The 24371-nt window shown below is 47.5% G+C and overlaps 1 protein-coding gene across 4 annotated transcripts in view; it reads right to left on the minus strand.

Moving 5' to 3' along the window:
* Positions 1–142: 142 nt before the first annotated feature.
* The window catches only part of FANCM (FA complementation group M), a 54571-nt gene continuing 30342 nt past the window's right edge, over positions 143–24371 (minus strand). For 3 of the 4 annotated variants that reach the window (XM_088674759.1, XM_060269067.2, XM_088674764.1), the window contains 13 exons: positions 22580–22817; positions 21158–21312; positions 20489–20641; positions 13994–15965; positions 9779–9858; positions 9608–9676; positions 7370–7471; positions 6370–6526; positions 5666–5769; positions 3709–4188; positions 1855–2176; positions 771–1065; positions 143–356 (listed from right to left, as the gene is read on the minus strand). In XM_088674759.1, the coding sequence (XP_088530885.1) occupies positions 242–356; positions 771–1065; positions 1855–2176; positions 3709–4188; positions 5666–5769; positions 6370–6526; positions 7370–7471; positions 9608–9676; positions 9779–9858; positions 13994–15965; positions 20489–20641; positions 21158–21312; positions 22580–22817 (4242 nt within the window). In that variant the 3' untranslated portion in view covers positions 143–241. The remainder of the gene's footprint in view (positions 357–770; positions 1066–1854; positions 2177–3708; positions 4189–5665; positions 5770–6369; positions 6527–7369; positions 7472–9607; positions 9677–9778; positions 9859–13993; positions 15966–20488; positions 20642–21157; positions 21313–22579; positions 22818–24371) is intronic. The other variant, XR_015951206.1, reaches the window with a different exon arrangement.

Consider the following 24371-nt stretch of genomic DNA (forward strand, 5'->3'; position numbering starts at 1 on the left):
GGAAGAAGAGCTCCAGCAACACCCTGTTCTTGAGATGGAGAAGGGTGTTTTTTCAACAGATGCATAAACTCAGAATAACCCCTGTGGCAAGGCTGCATTTGCAGCTGCCTGGTTTCTCCAGAGGAAAATTGTGGCCTGAAACTCACTGAGTTCGGAAGTTTATTTACATATCTTACAACAAAGAGATGTAACAATAAAGTGCGTCTTTTAAAAAGGGGTGCCCCCTGTGATTTGCAGTTGGTCACGTGATCTTCTCAGGCAGCATCTGAGCATCGAAGCCGTAGTGCATGTAATGGTAGACCTTCTCTGCCTTCTGCTGGCTCATCCGGGTGCGGGCTGCCATCTCGCCTGGGGAACTGGAAAAGAGCAAAAAGAAAGGAAGGCTGAGCTCCATCGCAAGCCAGCAGGCAGTTGCTGCAGCAAACAAGAGAAACACTGTGTGTTTGGGCCACAGGATGCTTCTTCCAATGTTCCTGAAGGGGGAAGGAGAGGCACATGCAAAGAACAGGGAGGAGGAGGAGGGAGAGCAAAGTGACCAGCAGCTTGCTCAGGACAGAGCAGTGGGTGGTTTTGGTTTCATACAACACCAAGTTGCATTGTGGAATTTGCTACCAAAGAATGTGGCAGGGGCTGCTATCTGAGGTCTGGAGGAGTAGGAGTCCCTGAACAGATATTGGCTATCACAAGTTGAGGAGGGAGGGAGCATGCAGCCCACTCTTGTGCAGCCAGTCAGGTTTTGGAAACGGGAAGAGGCCCTGCCCAAGCCCTACCTGTTGGCTGCCTCCTTCACCGAGCCAAAGCAGTGGCATAAGGCCAGGGCCTCTGGGTAGCTGATGCAGGGAATGCTCAGGTAGAAGCGGAGGGCATCTTGCCTGTGCCCCCCCTGCACCTCTGTGGGCACTTGGATGGCCGCGTTCTTCCGCTGCTCCAGCGAAGCCAGCTCCTTCAGCAAGTCCGCCGTCTCCTCTTGGCAGGAGCTGAAGAGCACCCGGATTCCTGCCTGGATGAAGGCCAACAGGAGGCTGTCATAGTGCCTGCTTCTGTGGAACACTCTCGGTGCTTCTCCTGAAAGTTTACAGAACGAGAGTTTGGTGTCAGCATTTCTCCTGCGCTGCCCCCTGGGAGAGGCTTCCAGATTTCTTGCTATCGGTGGCCTTTCGTTCCCTGATGCCCAAAGTGGCAAGAGATCAGCTTCAACGTGCTAAGCAGAGAGATGTGGGGAAGTTGTGGCGCTCAGGGTATTCTCGGGCTCCCTCAACCTCAGCCCTGATGTTGACCTGGGGCTGTGGGAAGTCCAGCAAAGCCTGGGGGTGAGCACAGGCTCTCCATCCCGTCTCTAGCAGAAGGGCCAGTTGTGTTCTCAGCTCTTTAGCAACTGCTGCAAGTTGTCAGCTGTTAACAGCATTTCACAGCCCAGGGGCGCAGAGGAAGACCCTTAAAATCAGGGCCCATCTTTCTCTTCTCTTTCACCCAAAGAGAGAGTAGAGTGGAAACAGAGTATGCAGATACAAGTTCCTGATCAACGTTCCTGCACTACCGAAAAAGGTGCAGTTTCTAGTTGCCTCTTGATTCTTCAAAGTGGCGTGAAGAACCTTATCGTCCTTCAGTGCGTGATCAGAAGCAGCTGGGATAGATTCTACTCAGCACTTGGTGGGACAACACAGTTTACCAGTTTCCCCAAAAGGTCCCACATGCACCATGTAACGTTTCTACCTCCTAAATGGCCATCTCTGTTTATTTGCAGTGTTTTAGCTGCTGCATTTTCTATTTAAGGCTAAATAGCCCAACCAGCAGAGCTGGAAGCTGAAATGTTTAATGCCTAAGGAGAAAACCTGCCAAAGCTAGAAGACCCACCTGCTTTGACTCTCTCCTCCACGATCACACAGATCCTGTCAAACTTGCTCTTCAGCTGCTGCATTCGCTGGACCACTTTGCTCCTGTGTGCCGGGTTCAGCAGCTCCGCCTGGCATCTCCTCTCCACGGCCAGCCGGCTGCTGACAATGTAATCGCAGCTGCCCAGTGAGCAAACGTGGACCTTGACTCTGTGAACAGCTTTCAGGGTGGAAATGACGTCTGGCCCAGAGGAGATCTCACGGCTGTCAACCAGAATGCAGAGAGGCAGCGGCGGGTTCTTCCGGGAGCAGAGCGCCGCAAGGTGCCCCAAAGAGCTTTCTGACTGAGAACATCACAAGAGAAACCATCACTCATCATCAAAGCAGCCAGAGCAGGAGAAAGCGAAGGCTGAGCTTTCGTTATTATCATCACCCTTCATAGTGCGTTACCAATGCACCCCAGAGCCTTGCAGGGCTTCCCAGGTGACACAAGACCACACTCCCTGCCTCCAAAGAGTTTACAGACTCTTGGAAGGTGCAGGTTTACTACTACTACTACTACGATTATGTATTTATACCCAGCCTTTCCCCCTGACATCTACTCAGATAAAATCACAGCAGCTAAAAACAGGGAGGTGGGGAATGGCACATTCATTTAGGCAGAGAGGTTGGATGTTGACCGTTTGTCAGGGATTCTTCAGCTGTGACTCCTGCATCCCAGGGATTGGACTGGACAACCCTTGGACTCTACACTTCTATGATTCTACCACCTGAGGGCCCCCCCCCCAGACATTTGTTCTCAGGAAGCTATTGGGGCAGTTACACACAATCCCACTTTCAACACTGCTTGTGCCTGTGAAGGTTTTGGGGGCAGACATGCTGCTTCATTTCCAACCAGGGCAGGCCTTGTTACGTCCTGCAGAAATCCTGTACCTCAAAAGTTCCCGGAGTTGGTTGGTGTGTGTGTGTGTGTGTGTGTGTGTGTGTGTGTGTGTGTGTGTGTGTGTTTCGCTTTTGTTGCACTGCAGTGCACGAGTGTCCCTCCAGGTGGCACTGAAGAAGCATCACAGAAAAGCTCCTAAAGTGAAATGTGTGGATATAATGTGTGGTATAAAGAGACCACTAAGCCACTATCAGCACATCAACGACCTGTTTAGAACATGGGGAGGCCCTAAAATAGACCACCAGGAGAAAAAAACAAAAGGGAAAGATAAGTAGGGGCTGGTAGTTTGCCTGACAATCCAACGATCACATAGAAAATGAAAGTATTTGACAAGTGGTACAGAACCTAAATCCCACTTTTGTTTAGACGTGCTTCTAGCCTCATAGTATAACAATTGCACACACACAGAGGAAGTCACCTGCAAATTATTCTAACGGGGGACACTGGGGATGAGGAGGTGGTGCCCTCCCCGCCAATCTTTCATTGACCTCAAGCCCTCTCCAGTCCTCCAGGCGCTCGATAAAATGTAAATGCCATTGCAAAAATAGCTCATGCACATTTATTCAATTTACAGGCAGAAGGTGATTTGTGCAACCCCCAAAATCTCTGTTCTGAAGTCCATTAGGCAGAAGGGCTATAGAAGGCCTCTGAGCATGACCACGGAGAACCGGGGTGCTGCCAGCCAAAGTGCGCAGAACAATTGTCTGTTCCCAGTACTACATTTTCACAGTGGAGGCTGTAACCAAGGGGGCGGGTGGCACCTTTTGCTGAAGGTTCTCAAGGAAAGCCTGAACAAGCATCCCTGGCGCTGTGGGATATCCTGCCTCCTGGCGAGAGCTTTGACCAGATCGCTTTCAGGGCTTTGGTCTGTTACTCTAACCCTGGCCACAGATAAACCAGCAAAGGAAGGAACAGCTTGAACACAGCCCATACCTTTGATGTTGCCTGGAAGTCCAGTTCTTCTGACAAGGAAGATTTCAGTCCCATGAGCCCCTGGGTCCTGCTCTCTCGGGGTGGACATATCTCAGCCTTTGGAGCAGATGTTCTGCAGTCCAGACGGTGGTCTAACGCCAGCGATGAGGACGCATGCGAGCCCTGGTCCGCTTTCACGATGGGAGGCGGTTCCCTCCTGACTCCTCCTTCATCTTCACTAGAGCTGCTGAGAATCTGAATCCGGGAGCGTTTCTTGAGCGGTGGGGGAGCAGCTGCTCTCTGCTGCAGGAGGGCCTCTTTCAACTTCCTCCTGCGTCGGGTGCAATACTGCTTTCTTCCCTGCCCAAAGCTCTCCTGCAGCAGGTTGAAGTCAACACAAACTTCCTCATCTTCACTGGAGCAGCTTTTGGGGTCCTCCACCACCTCCTCCTCCTCCACACAGAAACTGTCTGCCAAGTAGCTTTCGTCCTGCTCTGGAACCTGGAAGGAAAGGAAACCGCTGAGGAGAACCCATGCCATGATTTGCGTACCCCAAGGCAGAGCCACAACGTCTTGAGCCTCACGTGGCCTGTAACTGCAGGCCTGGCCAGCTCCAGCAGATGAAATGCAGGTGACCTTCCCAGACACGTCTGGAGGAGTTTTCAGCGCATGAGGCTGGCACAGTTTCTAATGACAAAATGACATTTATGTGACACTTTCTTCTCAGGTTTACAGTTATGTATGGAATATGGCAGAAATCCAGAAGGCAAATGCCTTATTTTGCATGAGCCAGTTTATTTTGGCACGTCTACCCCGCCCTTTCTATTGAAAAATATAGTAAGAACCTGGCATAAAGTGGCATCGATATGCTGAGGAACCGAGCCAGGTTTCCCCAGGTCCCTGCACACTGCAAAAACACTCCCCCACCCCTGGACTGTTCATATCTCTCACTGAACTGCTGCCTGGACTCACGGCACAGGCTGAAGAAGTGTTAGAAAGCAGTAGTTCTGTTCCTGGAGGCTGCCTGGGTTTAGGGAGAAGATCAATGTGTTCTAGATGCGCTTGCGCTCCCCTGAAGGATCTTTTTTTGTTTGTTTTTTGGGGGGGAGGATCCAGTCCTGTCCCTGGACCCCCGAGCGTTTTCAGTGGCACCAAGGGAGTTCCCTCTCCCAGCTGATGCTGGCACATGAACTGGGGCTTCACCTAGAGAGAGGCAGGCTGGCCAAGGGCAGCTATGCTCTGGGGACCTTTTGGCATGTGGGGCTACCCTGGAAGTTGCAGCTAGTATTGACTTTTAATAGTGGCAAGATTTGTTCACAGCAACTTGGCCCAGTTAAAGGACCTTCACTGGCTACCAGTGTTTTTCCAAGCCCAATTCATTGTGGCATTACTGTCCTTTGAGGCCAAACATGCTTGACTCCCCAGTGCCAAAAGGAAGGCTGAGTTCCCTGTCAAGCTACCTATATGATAAGATCATTCTGCTCATGGCTATGAGGGAGGGGGGAACCTCTCAAGCTCAGCATCTCAACTAGGGACCCTATTCCCCAAAAATGTCTACCTGACACAGACATTTCCCAGATCATTCAGGTGGAATCAGAATCCTGCTCTTAGGTTGTTGCCCCCCCTCCCCCACAGCGATGCTGCCTTTTCTTTCTTGTGCCTTACAATAGTTCTGATTTGTGACATTTGTATTTTACATTGTTTTTATATTTTGATTCATGTGAACCGCACTGGGGATTTTTATCGAAGGGTGGTATTAACAAACAAACCCCGACTGTGTTGAGGCAGCAGGTTCTGCCTTGCTAAGAAGTCAGCGCACCTTGAAACAATCCTTTCGGCCTTGTCCTTTAAGACGACACTCGTGAAAAGTGACCATTCGCTCCGATAAGGCTGTGAGAAACCAACCAGCAGCATTTGTGGATCAAGCCCAGCCCCAGTTTGTGCTTTGGACACAACCCTCCCTTGTCTGCCTCCCTACCTGTGAGAAAACAGCCACCGAGTTGCATCCTTTCTGCATCTTATACCTGTTGCCAACAGCTGGGCTTCGTACAGATTTCAGGTAGACTGCATGCATCTCGGATTCTGAGCAGAGAGAAAAAAAGAGCAGCAGTCAGGCAGGCAGAAGAGGAACTGAAGCCGCAGTCAGCACCCGTTTGGGCAGGCTTCGCGGGCGGAAAGAGTCTCTGTAGGGTGGGGGGAAGTTGTGTTGTGCAGGGCAGCTTGTTTCGTGGATCCCGTTACAATTCCCACCACACCAATCAGGGGCCTGTTAGTAGCAGCAAAACTCTTCCCACAACAGTGCTGCAGGGGGGGGGCAGGTTCCACCTGTGGCAATCGCTGCCACACAAGCAGTTCAGTGGCCCCCAAGCATCCATCTCAACATGCCATTCATTCTCTCTGCTTCCAGGCCTTGGACCAAGTGCTGGCTATTCAAGCTCTACTGCAGTCTGTGCCACTGTTCCTCACCTTTCCACTTTGTTGATGATACTGCCGCATGGACCGAAGGGTTAAGCAACGCAGTCCTGATTTACTGCTGCTACCTGATTTCCAAAACCTGACATGCTGACTGCAATCTCGGCCTTGTAGGAAAGCTACTGGGAGGACTGGTGCCAGTGGGAAAGGACAATTAGACCAAAGGAAGTGCCAGCTAATAGGAAAAGGGCAAGGTTTCCCTTCACTTACCATTGAGCTCTTGCATAATCTGTGTCTCATCATTTAAAAACTCGATGAGCGAAGAACTCTGCACATTTTCTGAGCCGACGCTCTCATCGGATGAAACCTCCATGGCTCCTTCCTCAGAAAGTTCCGCCTCTTGGTCCAGGAAGTATTTGGCTGCATTCTACACGAAGCAAAAGCAAGAGAGTTCCTCCTGCCCAGCAGCATCCTATTTCGCAGGCTCTGCTTTAGAACCAGCCATGCCAGGTGGCCGTAGACTGGCCAACCCCCACCCCTAGGCTGATCAGAACTGGGCTTCTTTTAGGAACTGGCCACAGGCAAGGACACGATCCCATGTTGACAGCCAGCCCACGAAGCCCCACCAAGACCAGCCATGCAGATCAAGTGATCTGAGGCCACAGCCTCGCATGGAAAGAAGAAAAAGCCCACTGCCTGGGGCCAAAGCCTCTAAGTGCAGAAACTGTCCATCCTCAATTACAAAACACAAGGCCAAAAGTACCTCCCACGGCCCCCGAATTCCTTGGTTTGATATTACAGTTTCCTGCATTTGGGATTCAATCCCTGACAGCATCTCCAAGTAGGCCTGGGAATGACTCCAGCCTAAAACCCTGGAGAGCCACTGCTGCCAGTCAGTGTGGTCAATACTGAGCTAGCTGGATCAAAGCCTATATAAGGCAGCCTCCAGTTTTCTAATGACAGGCAGAGAGAGGCCTCTCCCCATTACCTGCACCAGATCCTCTTCTTAGGGGCTGAATGACACACCAAGTATGTGTCCTCCTGCTCAGCTGAGCTGCATGGCCCTGCTCCAAAATTGAAATTTGGCATAACAGAGGAGACTCTGTTTCCAGTCATGTTCCCCTCATGCGCACTGTCCTGTATTTCCTTCCTGTCTAGGGTTCCAGAGGGGGGGGGGATCTGCTTCCCTACTTTGTAAACGAAAAGCACAGTACCCCAAGCCTCACACCCACCAGAAACAAAGGAGCATCGCTGTGTGTCATATGCGCACCTTCCTGGCAGCAGCGTCTCCCCTTTTCTGCCTCTTCACACCTGGCTTCTTGCTCCAGCTCTTCTCAGAGCAATCTGGGCTTGCATCGCTAGACAAGTCTGACTGAAACAGAGCACAGACACTGGTCAACAATGGCATCACAGAATCATGGAATTGGAAGAGACCACGAGGGCCATCCAGTCCAACCCCCTGCCAAGCAGGAAACACCATCAAAGCATTCCTGACAGATGGCTGTCAAGCCATATCAGAGCCAGCTTCCTCTGGCTTTAGCTGTTGCTCAATGTTACCATGGCAGGGATTTTTTGGGTCTGGCTTAACCAAAACTTGCACCCTTTGCAAGTCTTCTTAATACTTTAGTATGTTTTTACTCCTTTGGAACCACTCAAAAGAATGCTTTGTATAATGAGATCATTTGGAATTTCAATCTTCTAATTTTGTTGAGGATTTTGTACATCTAGAAGTGGTGCTGTTCCTGTTTGCCACATAGAATGTAGCTGGATCAGCTTTCTTCTTTGTTTCTGTTCAGGGAAGCTTTTAATGTGTGACATTTTAATGTATTTTTAATCTTTGTTGGAAGCCGCCCAGAGTGGCTGGGGAAACCCAGCCAGATGGGCGGGGTACAAATAATAAATTATTTATTTATTTATTATTATTATTATTATTATTATTATTATTATTATTATTAGGCTTCAAATCTGGGGTGCTATAGGCAGCCTAATTCATATTCCTTATGATTAATGTTGATTGTGAAATTAATAATAATAATAATAATAATAATAATAATAATTTATTATTTATACCCCGCCCATCCGGCTGGGTTTCCCCAGCCACTCTGGGCGGCTTCCAACAGAGAAATAAAATAATCGATTAAACATTAAAATTACACTTAAGGGGTGGTTAAAGAATTCTGGAGAAAGAGTGGAGGAGAGGGAGGGGGTGGCCTGCTCAGCCATTTCTCATGGAGACTCAGAACCCCTGAAGGGGCAGCATTTGGGCAGGTGGCCAGCCAGGAAGATGACTCAGGGTAAGGCAGCCTACTGGTTTTCTGTGTACGTTCAACTGAGAATCCTGCCCAAATATCTCTCCATCTGAAGAATAAACAGCGTTACCACATTTTACAGGAACTGCTTTCAGCACAGATGTCATTGTGGGAAACGTAGTATATAATTGAATTGACTATAAAATATCTACTTCTGCTAGATATCTCAACACTAATCAGCTCCTGCCCTATTGCAGGTTAATACAACTAACCAAACCCCTGTGTTGCAATACTGACGTGAATCAAAAACAGAGCAACACGTGACCATATGCAACCATGCAATATCAACTCTTTATAACAGTGTTTCCCAACCTTGTGCCTCCAGCTGTTTTGGACTACAACTCCCATCATCCCTAGCTAGCAAGACCAGGTCAGGAATGATGGGAATTGTAGTCCGAAAACAGCTGGAGGCACAAGGTTGGGAAACACTGCTTTATAATATCAACAGAACAAAAACCAAGCATGTATGCACAATGTAAACAATTCTTGGAAGATTCTCTTCAAAACATAAACAATAAAGCAGGATTCAATTGAGTCTCTGGAAGACTCTGCTGGTCATAAATCAAGGAAATATTCTTCTTCTTTGGCGATCCCTCGTAGCCGAGTAAGATTGTCTTCCATAACACGGTTTTAACAATGAGTCCGTAAGTGACTGTGGAGGCTAATTCTGGACCCGCACGTCCTTCCACAGTGGGGACATTTGTTTCTGGGCGGGAGTTGATCACGGTAAGTCAGTCATTGAAAACCAAGTGGAAAGATGAGTAGTTATAGTGTTCCAACGATGCTGAAGTGATTAATAAACTGTCATGATGTACAGTGTTTCCGGATATAGTCCACTGTTTTGTAATTACTTCTTTAGCACAGTAATGGGTAGCAGAAGTGTTTTCATAGACCCATCTCTTATAAGGATAAATACATACTGAGGAACAGTGCTCATAAATCTATGTAGCCACTGCAGTCTCCTTATACATGTTTAGTTTTTGTTCTGTTGATATTATAAAGAGTTGATATTGCAGGGTTGTATATGGTCACGTGTTGCTCTGTTTTTGATTCACTATTGCAGGTTAAAGCCATTTTGGGGGGAAAAAACAGTAATAACCATTTCCCAACAATAAAGAGGAATGTTTAAGCCAAACGGAGCAGAATGTGTTTTATGCATTTATGTGTTTTTCCTGCCCTGACTGGGGTTATCTACTCACTGTGACAAGCTGACGTCTCCGCTTCTTGACAGCGCATACTGGTGATTCCAAGTCACAGTCATCATCAATCTTGGGAGAAGGAAGGAAGATGTCAAAACACATTTAGAAACCGCACAGAGAGGAGTTTTGTTTGGAGCTTGGTGGCATTTAATTTTAACTAAGCTGACTCACGTTTTGAGATGTGAAAATGTTCACTTTCTTCTTTTTTCTGAGAAAAAACATTTCTTCTTCGCTTTCACTGCTGGCCCCAACTGTGAAGGAGTATGTGGGTAGCAATAATAAGAAAGTGTGTGTGTGTTTTTCACCATACAATATACCGTGTTTCCCCTTTTTTAAGACACCGTCTTATAACTTTTTTCCCTCAAAAAAACACACAGTGGCTTATTTTCAGGGGGTGTCTTTTTTTTAAAAAAAAAGTGCTGGTACAACTGGGACCCACTGGCTCAGGATGCTCGGTGCTCTCTTCTGCACATTGCTGGGCGCGTTGTTGGCGCTGCCAGTTCCGAGCGCCTGCAGGGTGGGGTGGGGGTGGCAGTGCTTTAAACCCCCAACCCTGTAGAAAGCAATGGAAGTTATGGACTGTAACAATCCTTAAGAGGCGCAGGTCTTAAAAAACCCCTGGTATCACCCTTGAAGCACAGCCTTCCAAAGTCAGGGGGGAATAGGTCTGTTTAGACAAAGGAAAGGATCGGGGGTGATTCTGTGCCCTGGGACCCACAGAACTACTTTAAAAATCCCAACCTGGGGGGGGGTCAAATAGTGAAGCCCCATAGCCCTGTAGCAACAGAAGGCACATTCTGAAGCACCCGAGCTGTTCGGTTCCATAAAAAATCCAGGAATTGTAAAATTAACAACAATAATGGGGGGGCACTCTATCCAAAGAGTTAAGAAGGAATGGGAAAGTGTTGAGTTATATATGGAAAAATATGGAAAGGAAAGTTAGTTAAAGATAAAAAATAAATAATTATCGCAAGGGGAAAAATAACATCATAAAGGGTAATAATATTAAATATAAAATAGACAACACAACAGAAAAAGCAAGTATATGACTAAATGAGATCGCACAGGAGTGAGGGAAGTGGGGAGAGAGGGAGGGGGGTAAGGAATGGAAGGAGGCAATGGTTGGAGGAGGGTATAGGGGGATGAATTAAAGGAAAATTAAGACTGAGAAGCGCATGGTTTTTGTTTTTTAAAGATGCAAAGGCTTGCAATCAGCCAAAGTATAGAGCCCAACTTCTAGGAGACTGCGATCTACTTGCGGATTTATAAACTGGAGGTGATCTACCCCCGTTATATTGGTGTTCAGGTCAGAGTTGTTTTTAGAGAGAGGAAATATCCCATTTTTGAGGTTAAAGTAAAAGTTCCTGACCTTTTTTTTATAATGAGGAAATGCTGCTAAAACTCCGTTCTTCATTCCACGAAGGGGAGAGGGGGCGGGGCCGGGTGCTCAAAGACAAAAGAAATGGAAAAGGAGATAGCGATCAAATCCAGCCTCGCATTCATGCAGCCGTCGGGAGAGGCAGGGGCTGCAGCCGAGTGCTGCTTCACAAACAAACGGGGGAAAGTGCTTAGAACCCAGAGAATCCAGCTGAAAAACACGAAGCAGCAACAGCAATTGCACACACACCATCCCAAGCCAGCACAGTAACCAAGTCCCAAAAGCAAGAAAGGACTCAGCAAACACTGCTGCGGCCGGCGTTGCTGCTGCTGACTCGGGGAGCTCAGTGATCTCTTCCGCACAGCGCCTATCACTATGGCTTATTTTCGGGGTACGGTTTATATTTCTCAAATGCTTAGAAATGCTGCTATGGCTTATTTTATGACTACGCCTTAAAAAGGGGGAAACACGGTATTTGTAATTCCAAGAGGAAAATGCTTTCTCCATTTTTTTCTTTAAATAAGGCAATTCTGAATTGGCTTGGGAGGCTGCTATTGTCTGCCTGTGACTCCCCATCCGCCCAGGGTCCAGTTGGGGCAACTTAAACAGTATTTCCCAGCAGAGGAACACAGCTGGCTGCATTGTCTTGCTGAGCTGGAAATTAAGAGTGCTACCGAGTGATAGGGATGAGGGGAAAGAGAAGGGGAAACACTAAACCAACTTATCTGTTCTTGGACATGTTGTCAACCCACGTACAAGAAGAAGTGTGCATGCACACGAAAGCTCATACCAAAATAAAAACTTAGTTGGTCTTTAAGGTGCTACTGAAGGAATTTTTTTATTTTACCACGTACAAGAGTCGTTGCTCCTCCTACGGGTAGCCAGAGAGACACCTCTGGAACAAGGTATCTCCAACTGACTCCCCTCCCCACTGCTTTTGTCCCATTTTCCAACTCTTCCTTGCACATATTCCTCAAGGTTGTGTTGGTTTGTTTTTACTACTGTAATAGGAATGCAGCAGTCCCCCACATGCTTTTACACAGAATGAGGAAGGAGCAGGCCTTGAGAGTAGGACTGTTACATTTCATCTAAGAATGTAAAGACGTAAAAGATGTAAGCTAAGGATGTAAATCTAAGGGACCCAGGTGGCGCTGTGGGTTAATCCGCAGAGTCTAGGGCTTGCTGATCAGAAGGTTGGCGGTTCGAATCCCTGCAACGGGGTGAGCTCCCGTTGCTCGGTCCCAGCTCCTGCCCACCTAGCAGTTCGAAAGCACGTCAAAGTGCAAGTAGATAAATAGGGACCGCTCCGGCGGGAAGGTAAACGGCGTTTCTGTGCGCTGCTCTGGTTCACCAGAAGTGGCTTTGTCATGCTGGCCACATGACCCGGAAGCTGTCTGCGGACAAACGCCGGCTCCCTCGGCCTATAGAGCGAGATGAGCGCCGCAACCCCAGAGTCGGACACGACTGGACCTGATGGTCAGGGGTCCCTTTACCTTTTTTAAGGATGTAAAAACCTATGCTGATCCTGCAGCTGGAGGAAGCCTGGGGCTCCTCTGAGCCAGAACCCTGTTCTCATGGTGATCAACTGGGCGCCCACGAGGGGCACCTGAGCACAGCCATGCTCTCCCCTCCCGTGGTTCACAGCAACTGCCATTCAGAAGCACACAGCCTCTGGCAGGGAAATCGCCAGGGTAGGAGTGAGCAAAGGCATGGCATCCACAGAAGCAGAGCATCAAAATGCAATGCTGCTGCTTTATTCTACTTCAGCCAGACCTCACCTGGCTTACTGGGTCCAGTTCCAAGCTCCACAGTTTATTTACATTTCAATTTTTTAAATGGAATTTGTAATAAATTGCAGTATCTCTCTAAATCATCATGCATCTTATATAATACCACTCTTACTGCAAAATTACTTACATCTGATTGGAAAAAAGCTTACCAAATGAGGAACAGAAAAGGTTGAGGTTTATTCAGACATATTATCCCAAATTAATAAAGTGATCTTCCTTTTTTAAAACAAACACAAACATATTTCAATAAAGTTGGTGTTATAAGAAAAAACTGCTCCTTTCCCCTTATGGGGTACCCAAGAGCCTGTATAGAGTCCTTATGTAGGTTCTCTATTGGTAGGAGAAAATAACAGAGGCCAAGCAGAGAATATTGAGAAGCAAAGCAGCTAGTAAGTCTGAACTTTATTAAACAGTTGCAACAGGGTTCCTCGCTCACCACACGCAGGAGGGAGGAGGAACCCAGGTGTGCAAGCTCTTCTATAGACTGACAAAGCAAAGTGCATAAGAAGGAGCATAATAACCTAGATGGAGGGAGACCTGGAGGCCCCTTGCTAGGAGGAGAGGCTGCAGAGCCCAGGGAAGCAGGCTGAGCTTGGAGATGAGACAATGAGGAGACGGGGGGGGGGCAGGTTCTCCATTGACGTTGAGGATTATACAGCAGTATTTTGGTCCTGTTTATTGTCGCTGCTGACTCTGCCGTGGTTCTATCTCTTCCTGTTTTTATCTGACTGACGATCTGTAACTGAGGGAGAGGGGGTTGCTTTTAATTTATTCCACTGTACCCCACTTTTGTACCATCTTGTGTGGAGAGGAAGGCTAAGAAATATTTTAAATGCAGCGCAGGAAAAATGATTTAAGCATTCCCAACAGCATAAACCATCCAACAGAGAGTGTTGGGCTGACTCTCTTTCCATTGGAGGTTCTTAAGCAGAGGCAGGTCCAGGGGGTGGGGGGTTTCCTGTATCAGCTGGGGGGGGCAGGGGTGGTGTGGGGGTTGGGCTGAAGCCCCACGAGCCCCTTTCCAACTCTAGGATGTTGCCTTCTGCAACCTGATGCAGATTGCCATAAATCCAGAGAGAGAACATCCCTTCATTGCTCAAAAGGCAGGATCTCAGTATTATTATTCAGTTCCCATCTGCCTTCTGAAGATTGTAGGCAGACTAAGTCCTCTCTCTGCATAATGCTTTACGCAATTTTATTTTTTTAAAAAAATCTTACCTTCAATGGGAAGCACGTTAGGGCCATTTAGGCTTCCGTCTTCCACCTTCACGGTTTCCTGCGGTGCAAGCCCCTCTGTGCTGAAAATGGAGTTAGCCAAGTCCCTTTTCACTGTACTTGCGTTCTGTCTCCTTGGAACTGGCGCCTGTGGGCTTTCCTGCCTATTCCCGGAGAAAGAGCTTGTGGGGGTTCTGGGGACGCCAGCATGGCTCACCTGCCCACCTGTCGGTGTGGAAAATGCAGCGTGCACAGAACTTGGGAACTGGCACAGTTTCCCTCCCACCGGTGTCAAAGGAGAGACCAAGGGAATAACATTTTCAACTGCCGCAAGACAAGAGTCCCGATTTTTCAGGTGTAAAGGTGTAGAAAACTTGGTTCCATTAAAGCATTCATGACCCCAGGTCAGTGGAGACTTCCTTGACATGTTGCTGTTTGAGAGCGCAACTTCAGCGCTAGAGGAGCTAACTGCCGCGTGAGCTCCCCCATCTTTCATGCTGTCAACTTGCTCTGAGCACTCGTCCTCCGATTCTTGAGTCAGGAAACCCAGATCAAAATTAACAGAGAACAACTCCTGAGAAACATTGTAGAACTCTCCAGGACGCTGGGCTTCTTCTGCTTTGCCTGCATGGACAGGATCAACAGATGCTTCCAAACCTCCATCTCCTGGGATTGTCAATGACTTCATGGGGTTTCCTTGGCTGACCTCATGAAGCTCTTCCCCCGAGGGCTGCCTTCCAGAGGTCTCCTCTCCCTTGCTTGGGGTGCTGGCTTCACTACCCCACAATGATGGCTCTGAAAGCTCCCCTCCTTTTGTGTCTGGATGAGGGCCACTCTCTGCAAAACCCTCTCCTATAAAGAAACGCCCAGGCACTTCAGTAGGGCTTGCATTCCTCTCAGCCAGTTTCTGGTATCCTTGATAACTTCCACAAGCCTTCTCCTTTCCTGAATGGTTTGCTCCTGGATCATGATTTGCCATTGGTGGAGTTCTCCCTTGAATGCTCACCTGCTCTTCATTGTCACACTCAAATATTTCATCCCAATCAAAATCATTTATCTTGCTAAAGGAAGCTTCAGGAATGCAGCTTTCCCCCAAAAGGTTACCCAAGGAACACTGTTCCTGAGCATCGGTGAGTTCAGACATGTTCTGAGGCGACGTGGAAAGTGGTTTGAAAGGTGTCGGTTTTTCTCCTGAAGGACATTTGCCTGCAAACACACTGGAAACACATTTTTGCACTGAGCTCAACTGCTGGGCTACATCCTCTGTCTCTTCTTCAGAGGCAAATAATTCATTCAGAGGAGGGGGAGACTGTGACAGAAGCCTTGCTGCATTTGTTGGGATGCATTTTTCCCAAAAAGCATCCTCATCGGCACTTGCACCAGGAAGCACAAACAAATCCACCGCTGCTGGTGGTGGTGCATAAAACAAGGAAGAAAGGGGAGAATTTTCTTCTTCAGGGCAGGCGTAGACTGAATCTGCACCATGTCCATTCCCTGAGCCGCACACTTTTGAGATGGGCTGAAATTCTGTTTCTGCTGCATTTTCACAATCAGCAATGCTTCTCTGGGCAGGGCTTGTGCTAGCAGATTCCTCCATGTTTTCCTCATTCTTATCTGACATTTTTTTACATCCAGCACCTTCAACCAATGGCAAAGTGCTTGCTGGGAAACCATCTGCAGGGCTGAGCCCCTCCGGAGCATGACTTTCAGAATCTACCGTCAGTGCCTGAGGCCTATTCACAGATTTGAAGCTCGTCGCTTTAAAGAGAGATACACATTCTGCATCAAGCTCCACGGAGGAAGATGAGCGGTGTGTTGCCGCTTTTGGAGCCTCTGCCAGGGTTTTTCTAGAGAAAGGCGCCTTTTGAGCAGCTGCAGCATCGCAACACCTCTTGCCCCGCTGAGCCTCCTCTGATGCCTCAACATCTTCCCAGTGAAAATAAGGACGGGTATCCAGCTCATAACGGCATTCTCCCTAGTTGGGGGAAAAAAGACGTTATTTTGGAGGTCTGCTTGACTCAAAGTTCATCACACTCCTTATCCTCCCATGAACTGTGTTTACTAGGCTGGCATCGCTTCAGTCTTGCAGAAGGGAAATGGACCAGGAGACCAACATTTGCTCGTGAAGGCTCAAGGAGAAAATCAAAAGAGCCTGCTGGATCAGGCCAACAGCCCATCTAGCCCAGCTTCCTGTTCTCACAATGGCTTCTCCCCAGATGCCTGTGGGAAACCAGCAAATCAAGATTCAAGCACAAGAGCCCTCTCGTTTCATGCAATCTCCAGCACCTGATATTCAGAAGCAATACATTCTATATCTCTCCATCCACAGATCTGTCCATTTATTCCTACTCACTGCTTCTCAGTCCCCAATCCCCAAGAGGACCTCTTCCATGACTGCTAAGCTTACTCAGCAGGAGTCTTTGGTGAGGTACTATGTTGAAAGCCTTTTGAAATTCCTAGCTCTGCTTGTTGATACTCTCAAAGAACTCAAATATGTCCATAATGTAAGACTTGACGTTGCAGAAGCCATGCTGGTTCTGTTTCAGGAAGGCTTGTTCTTCTATATGTTTGCTTATTTTATCTTTAACAATACATTCCACCAGTTTTCCTTTACTGCTTCCAAATCCTGACTGACTATATTCTGGAATACAATGCCTGTGTGTCTTGGTGCAGCCTTCGCTAAGTTCAGAGGCTCATGGAGTCATTTAAATCAAAACAGAATGACACAGCTAGTTAATTTACCTGCAAATTTGGCCTAGAAAAAAAACGAAACAAAACTAAAAATGATCTGATATATAAGTTACATAAAGCAACTCTCCTCCAGGGGTACCTAAGTCTGGCAGCTAGGATCATAGTGTGTGTCCTCATTTCAGGCTCATAAGGTCTTACATAAATGCTCTCCTTTGCTATGGAAAAAGATACTTGACCCCAGGCAGGTTCTAAACCGCAGGTGGGAAGCAAAGACACTCTCACACCTTCACACTTTGCTTAGTAGAGCAAAACATCAAAAAACCATTTGAAGGAACTAACAAAACTTGAGATTTGAAATCCGCTGCTCAGCAAAATAGGTCATGGGACAACACCGCTCCTTTCCCAATATGATTGTATTAGCGCAACAGCTTTCATTAAGAATTACAGAACCCTGCCTGATTAACTATATTCACAACTTGGAAAGGTGACAGAGAATGTGGTGCCTAACAATTAAATAGGCTTCTGGCCTGCAAAAAAATGAACAACAGTTCTCTTTCTCTCTCTCCCAGGGGAGCAGGGCGTCAATAAATGGGAGAATCCATACAGCTCATTTCACAAACATCCTACCCGCAGAGTCACAAGGCAACTCTGACTTTGGGAGTATAGGAGTCATAATAATGATACTGACAACTCTTGGGCTCCAGTAAAGTGACTCCTTACAATGCAAAAGAACCCTGTGGCTGGTGCGCATGACGAAGAAGCCTCCAAAGGGAAAAGGAAGGAAGGAAGGAAGGAAGGAAGGAAGGAAGGAAGGAAGGAAGGAAGGAAGGAAGGAAGGAAGGAAGGAAGGAAGGGCTAAGCCGACAAAGCATAGTTTTGAAACGAACGTCAGTTTCCCTGCTGTCATTATGGGCAATGCGTTTTCTGTAACAAGCTGGAGAAGCAAGCAGGGAAAGTTGGCAAGCCTTTCAGATTGCTGAGTGCAGCTTTATCCTCTTACCATAGATGCCCATATGACCCTTTAATGCTCCAGGGCAAAGTAGTGCAGGACCTGATTAGCAACAGTGTGTGTGTGTGCATGAGTATTAGTGGAAGCTCTGAGCACACCAAGCTTAGCTTTTCAGAAGTGGGTTGAAAAGCAAACCATGTAAACAGAATTGCGCAGAACCACCCCTCCTCCGAGCACAGCTTCTGCAACCTCCCCCACGAACCTGTGCCTTTCTTGCCAATGTTCTGTACGTACTAAAAACTCCTCCCTAAAAGTTCTCTCAACTCCTGGGATCTTGCCCTCATTGCCACAGTCTCAGGGGTGAGACTCATGTACATCGCTCAAGTGTGCCTTGAACTGTATGACCACCTTGCTGGAGTATTCCAGCCGCCCATGGGCTTCTGCCTGGGGCTACAGCAATGCTTCAAGCTAACTTGCTCACCTTCACCGCACTCAGGCTCCCATGGGGCCTCCCACAATCCTTGCTAACTCAGATGCCCGGCAAAGACCTTTGCAGCCACCCTGCCCTTTCTCAATCTAGAGCCAACCAACAAAGCTGAGCGTTGGTCGATTCAGGACATACGAAAGGAAGAACGTCACCACGCATGGTTAAACTATGGAATTCACTCCCATGAGATGTAACTGTGGCCACAAACTTGGATGGCTTTAAAGGGGAATTAGACAGATTCACGGAGGAGTCTATTCATGGGTACTAGGCCAGGATAGCTCTGCTCTGCCTTCACAGTTGGAGGCAACAATGCCCTCCTGAATGACAGTTGCTGGAAACCACAGGAGGGGAGAGAGCTCTTGAGTTGAAATTGTGCTTTTGGCATCTGGGTGGCCACAGTGAGAAGAGGGCGCTTGCCTTTTGAGGCACAAGAATTCTCCACAACTGTGCTCCTGAGCGGAGGTTCTTCTGCGGGCTTCCGCTGTGAAAATGAGATGCCTTTTCAACACTGTTGGAACTATTCCAAAGAGGGAAAACAGACACAAATAAACAAAATTATCCAAGCACAGATTGACGCTGCCTTGCATGGACAGTTCCCATCCTCCAGACATTTGATCCCAAGTGCTGAAGCTGCAACAACAACAACAACAACAACAACAACAACAACAACAACAACAACAACAGAGCATTTGCTTTTCTCCTGCACGTGTGGGACTTGCTTCCCTCCTCTGGATTCTCTGCAGGCTTCTTCTAGCCACAGTTTCCCACCCATGGAATCCCAGCAGCCATAAGTAGGAGTCACACATGTGGGCAATTATAGCCTTGAGCCATTTTGCTGGTGTAGGAGTGTGAATTGAAGTAGGAGAGAAAAACCGACAAGTGTTAAATATAACACTCTGACATTATTAGTGCAGGCCAAGAAATGCATAGTTACTGTGCGTGACTCAAGCTCCTGAACTCAAAGTGAGTTTGCTGCTTAAAACCTGCCTAAGTGTGCCAACACACGGCATCACCTGTTCACTGGAAGCACATTTGCATCCCTAGCTAAAGCAGAAGTGCCTGCAAGGAGGTTTAGCAAACTTTCCTACAAAAGGGGGGTTGAAATCCACCCAGGGCACACTTTTTATTAAAGAATTCACAGAAGTAGACCTACAATGCAGTCCTTTAATTTACTGCGCTCTGCATGGTAGTAAACACAGTTTTCGAAACTCCCATTGTTCTAGGCGCGTTTTGCAACAGGTAATTAGCGCAAGCAGTTTCTGAGCTCTTGGCACAGTACTGAGCCTAAGATTTCACATTGAAACTGCAGAGTGAAGAAAAGGAGGAGCTTTTTCTGCCTCCCCACTTCCAGCTACTCCCTGAAGACTGGGAAAAGACCCTCTTAAAAATATTAGGGAGGTGGGCAGGGGAAGGACTAGACCATGTGAAAAATGAAAATAATATTTTAGCTGCAATTCATTCATTTTCAGCTTTGCATTCTTGTTATAAAAAAACACACCTAGACGTTCTGTTGTTGCATCCATAACCTAGAGGTTATCTCAGTTTCTAACACTGGGTAAACATTGTCCTCAAAGTTCAACCATTCACCATTTAATTATTATTTATTTATTTATTTATTTATTTATTTATTTATTTATTAGTTACTTTTCTTCTAACAGTAGCTCAAAGCAACTTACAACAAACAAACAAACAAACAAAACATTAAAAACGAAATAAGAATCCAAAGGACAATCATATTCTTAAAAGGCAGGATTAAAACATCTCAACCACTGAAGGAACCATGGATAATTTGAAATCAAAGGCTGGGCAGAAAAGAAATGTTTTTGCCTATTGCCTAAAGATATGTAATTATGGCACCAGGTTAGAATCTCATACATGAATTTGCTCAAAATTTACAGCAAACTGAAGTGTTTTTACGTTAAACTAAGTTGCTGAGATCAACAGGTCCTCAAACCTGAATGCAATGAACTCACCTAAGATACATGAAGCATGACATTGTCCCGGCCCCCTTGGGCCTACAAAGGGTCATACGGAAAGGCATCTGAAGATGCTCACTTACTGGCAAAGGTCTTTTGGAAAGTGCTTTGCAGCCCATTACCTTATAAATGTCCTGAATGGTAGGCTCAAACTGAGAGGTGGTTTTTTTCCAAAGCCACCTAGTGAGGTTTATGGCTGACCATAGACTGCCCCCTCCCCCCGAGTCCAAAAACCCACTCCTACAAATTCCACTGCCTGGCCCCTCAGCCTGCTCAACTTCCTTCAACAAAGGCACAACATCGTCTCATGCAAGCTATAAAGTCTGACATGAATCTTATAGGGAGAGAATGTTTGTTTGGTGAGGCTGTGAGCTTTCCACGGGGAGCTTACCAACCTCTTCGTGCCTCATCTGCTCGATCATCTCCATCACGCCAATGAAGTGGTGGCAGCGATCTGAGTGGTCCACCAGGTGGGTAGGGAAAGGGCGGTTCTGCCACAGCCTCCACTCTGTCAGAGACAGCACATGGACCTCCTTGGCGTGAGAGTCCTGGGTTTCAAAACACAGAGCAACACTGAGCTCATTCCAAGTATTGGCTGGCAAAATACAAAGCATCTCATGATTCGGATTGTACAAAAATAGTAATTCCAGTTACAGGGCTTGGTGCATAAATAAAACATTCACATTTGTTGCAAGAAGACGACTCTCTCTTAAAATACTATTTATTTTTAACTCCAATCTGTTAGTTAAGAGACGGAGAGCACCAAAGCACTGTGCATGGACTGTGACACACATTGTCTTCTATTCAACGGCCAGGGTTGCTGGTAGGAGTCTTTCCCAGCCCTGGAGATGAGGGGATGGAACACTGCAGAGTAGATGCTCTGAGACTTGAGCTACAGCCGCCGCCACCCCCCAAGCTGGTGTCTGAAAAAGCAGCCCTTTGTTATGCTTGACAAGGGATCAGTCCACTTTCCTCCTGGCTGAGGCGCATCCAGAAAGACAGAGCTTGGAATTCCTGCTCCAGGCCAGAGAACATCCAACGAGCGCGTTCAGGCCCCAACTTACTCTCTTCTCCTCATCTTCTAATGTTTCAAAGTGACTTCGAGGCATAACTGGGTTTCTTATTCCATCACCAGCTTTGATTTTATACAATCTATTCCATCTTTCAAATTCTTCAGCTGTAAGGCACCAAGCTTCGGACGTACGGGTTAGCTTTGCATCTGGAAAGTGTTTGGAGGCAGGGAGGGAGAGAAGGTCGATATTTAGAAGAAAATTCTCTCAAATAGGCACCAGACACATAGCTTGTCAAACAGAAGATTCCTCTAAACTCATGGAGCTCAGCACAAGATTGCCCTCCCTTCGTGGATTTGAGCCCCACATTGGGCAAAAGATTCCTGCACTGCAGGGGCTTGAACTAGATGACCCTTGGAGTCCCTTCCAACTTTACGATTCTATGAATCTACCGGTATGATTCCCCATGTGTAGCCCGTGCTGGATCAGACCAAACAAGCCTCTCTTCCTTTTTCTCAGGGGGTGGGGGATTTCAGACATCATTTATTCTTACTTGATGACCTGTGGTGCAATGTGTCTGACTGTTAAGCAGAAGGTTGGTGGTTGGAGCCCAGCCAGGGACAGCTGTGGGCAAAACGATTCCTGCACTGCAGGGGGTTGGACCAGATGACCCTCATGGTCCCTTCCAACTCCACAATCCTATGATAGAAGCAGACCAGTTCCAAAAGCAGGAAAGCCAAGAGGGATAAGACAGGCTTTAGGAAATCCACACACCCACATTGCATGGGGCAGGAGTGAGATGATGTTGTACCGTGTGGCACGATGGAGACGATAAAACATCTGGCGAAACACATCTGCACATGGAATGCCCTCATGAAGGAAGGTGAATGAGAAATTTTGTGTTCAAACATGTGGTATGTCTATGTTTCCTTTTCCTAATCTAGATGCTAGACAATACACATGGAAAAACAGCAAAAGTGCCTCTCACCTAGAACATGTCTGGATTTAGTTGCTACTGATCCCCCTCCAGCAACAAAGCCAGCTTGCAATAATACTTTTCCAAAGTCCTCACAGGAAGGCATATCCATAAATCGTTGGTGGAGCAGGGCCACTTCCACGCCTATGACCCTCCCCATCCCGTTAAGGTCTGCCTTGGGGGACCTGCCAGTGAGATCATTGTGCAGGGCTTCCTCAGTGGAGGCCCAGCGCTCTGAACCCCCTTCTGACTGATGCCTCATCACTACAGTACAAGCATTCAAGGAGGCCTTGAAAACTCTCCTCTTTTGTGCTGCTTGTTGGGACTCGGAGGAGCTTCCTTGCATTAAGCTGGTGACCCTTAAAATGCATATGGAATCAGCTGTCTCTATTTTGCCATCCCTTTTCCTGTATGCCAGCTTGTGAGTGAATGGCCCCCAAAAGCAGCTTTTAAATAACAGTAACGCCCCAAGAGGAGAAAAAACATTCTGCTCATCTTACCTGTCCCAGTGGGATAGGGAAGCCACCTTTGGAGCAGCAGAGCATGGTCTCTCCTCCCTTTTGAGGTGGGCTTGGAGGGGCTTGGCTCACGCTCCGCAGGCATAATTGGCATCCTGTGCATCTTCGGGTTGATGCCTTCCGGAATCATCCGTGGGCTGTGCTGGTATAAGTGGAGCCCTTTACTTTCAGAAATAGCTTTGAGGAGACTTCTTCTGTTTAACTGGCTTTGATTGTATGTCTGCAAAACAAAGAAGAATTTTGGTGGTTTTTTTGTTTGTGTGTGTGTGTGTGTGTGTGCGGGGTGCAATTTCCAATCCTATGCATGTTTGCCTGAAAGTACATCCCTCTGCATTCAGCAGGACAGACTCCCAAGTATGGATGGACAGACCTGCAGCTAAAGCAAGCTTGAAAACAGGAGGGGAGGGTGATTCTCTTGCGCTCAGATGCTGCCTCTGGGTTTCCCCTAATGGGCACCTGGTTGGCCACTGTGAGAAGAGGATGCCGGACTAGATGGGCCACTGGCCTGATCCAGCCGAGCTCTTCTTATGTTTTTAGGCTTGCAGACTTTTGTACTCTTGGGTCCAGTGCCAATCCTTTCTGGGCCAGCAGCACTCTGGACCAGGGGTCAGTAAACATTTTCTGCAGGGGGCTGGTCCACTGTCCCTCAGACCTTGTGGGAGGCTGGAATGGGGTTTTTTTTGGGGGGGGTGAACAAATTCCTATGCCCCACAAATAACCCAGAGATGCATTTTAAATAAAAGGACACATTCTACTCATGTAAAAGCACGCTGATTCCCGGACTATCCATGGGCCGGATTTAGAAGGCAATTGGGATAGATCTGGCCCCCAGGCCTTAGTTTACCCATGCTCTGCACCAACTGCTGTCATGTGATTACATGAGATCAGGTAATTTGGTAACTTCCTCGGAACCCTCTGTGAGGCATCCCTGGAGGCTCTCATTATTTCTTCCAGCTAACTCAGCCTCCCTACTCACCAGGAGGACATACCAGTAAACCAGTGGAGACAGGAAAGAGAAAGCAAAGGTAAGCACTGTTTCTACAGCCCACAGCTGCTGGATTGTTTAACTAACCCTTGTATCTTTAAAACCAGGATTCCTACATGCAACAGTAAACCAAGAATCCTGGGCAGAAATTGAGAGCCAGTGTGGTGTAGTGGTTAAGAGCGGTAGACTCCTAATCTGGGGAACCAGGTTCGCTTCCCCGCTCCTCCACATGCAGCTGCTGGGTGACCTTGGACTAGTCACACTTCTCTGAAGTCTCTCAGCCTCACTCACCTCACAGAGTGTTTGTTGTGGGGGAGGAAGGGAAAGGAGAATGTTAGCGGCTTTGAGACTCCTTCAGGTAGTGATAAAGCGGGATATCAAGTCCAAACTCTTCTCCTCCTCCTTCTCTTTCTCCTTCTCCTCCTCCTCCTCCTACTACTACCACTACTCCTGCCATGGCCACCAGAAGGAAGAGAGGTGGAAAGGGGAGCCTGCAAGCCCAGAGCTTTGCTTGGGGCTGCTGAGGCTCATCCATGGAACACTAAACCATGGTATAATATTACAAAGACACTAGTCCGTGTTATCAGATAAAGCTATGTCCTCCTTGTTGCTGGCTTTGTGGGAGATGGATACACAGAACATCTGGGCATGAGGATCCTAAATGTTTGCCACAGCAGACCTGCCCTGCCAAGCCTTTCAGCACCCCCACTGCAGCGCTGGGCCCATCGGTTTATCTTACTCAAAGGACTTACTTTCAGGCACAGTAAGTCTTAGGATTTGGGTTCCTGA

This window comes from Zootoca vivipara, chromosome 1 (genome assembly GCF_965207765.1).
Source record: "Zootoca vivipara chromosome 1, rZooViv2.hap1.1, whole genome shotgun sequence".
NCBI classification, from domain to species: domain Eukaryota; kingdom Metazoa; phylum Chordata; class Lepidosauria; order Squamata; family Lacertidae; genus Zootoca; species Zootoca vivipara.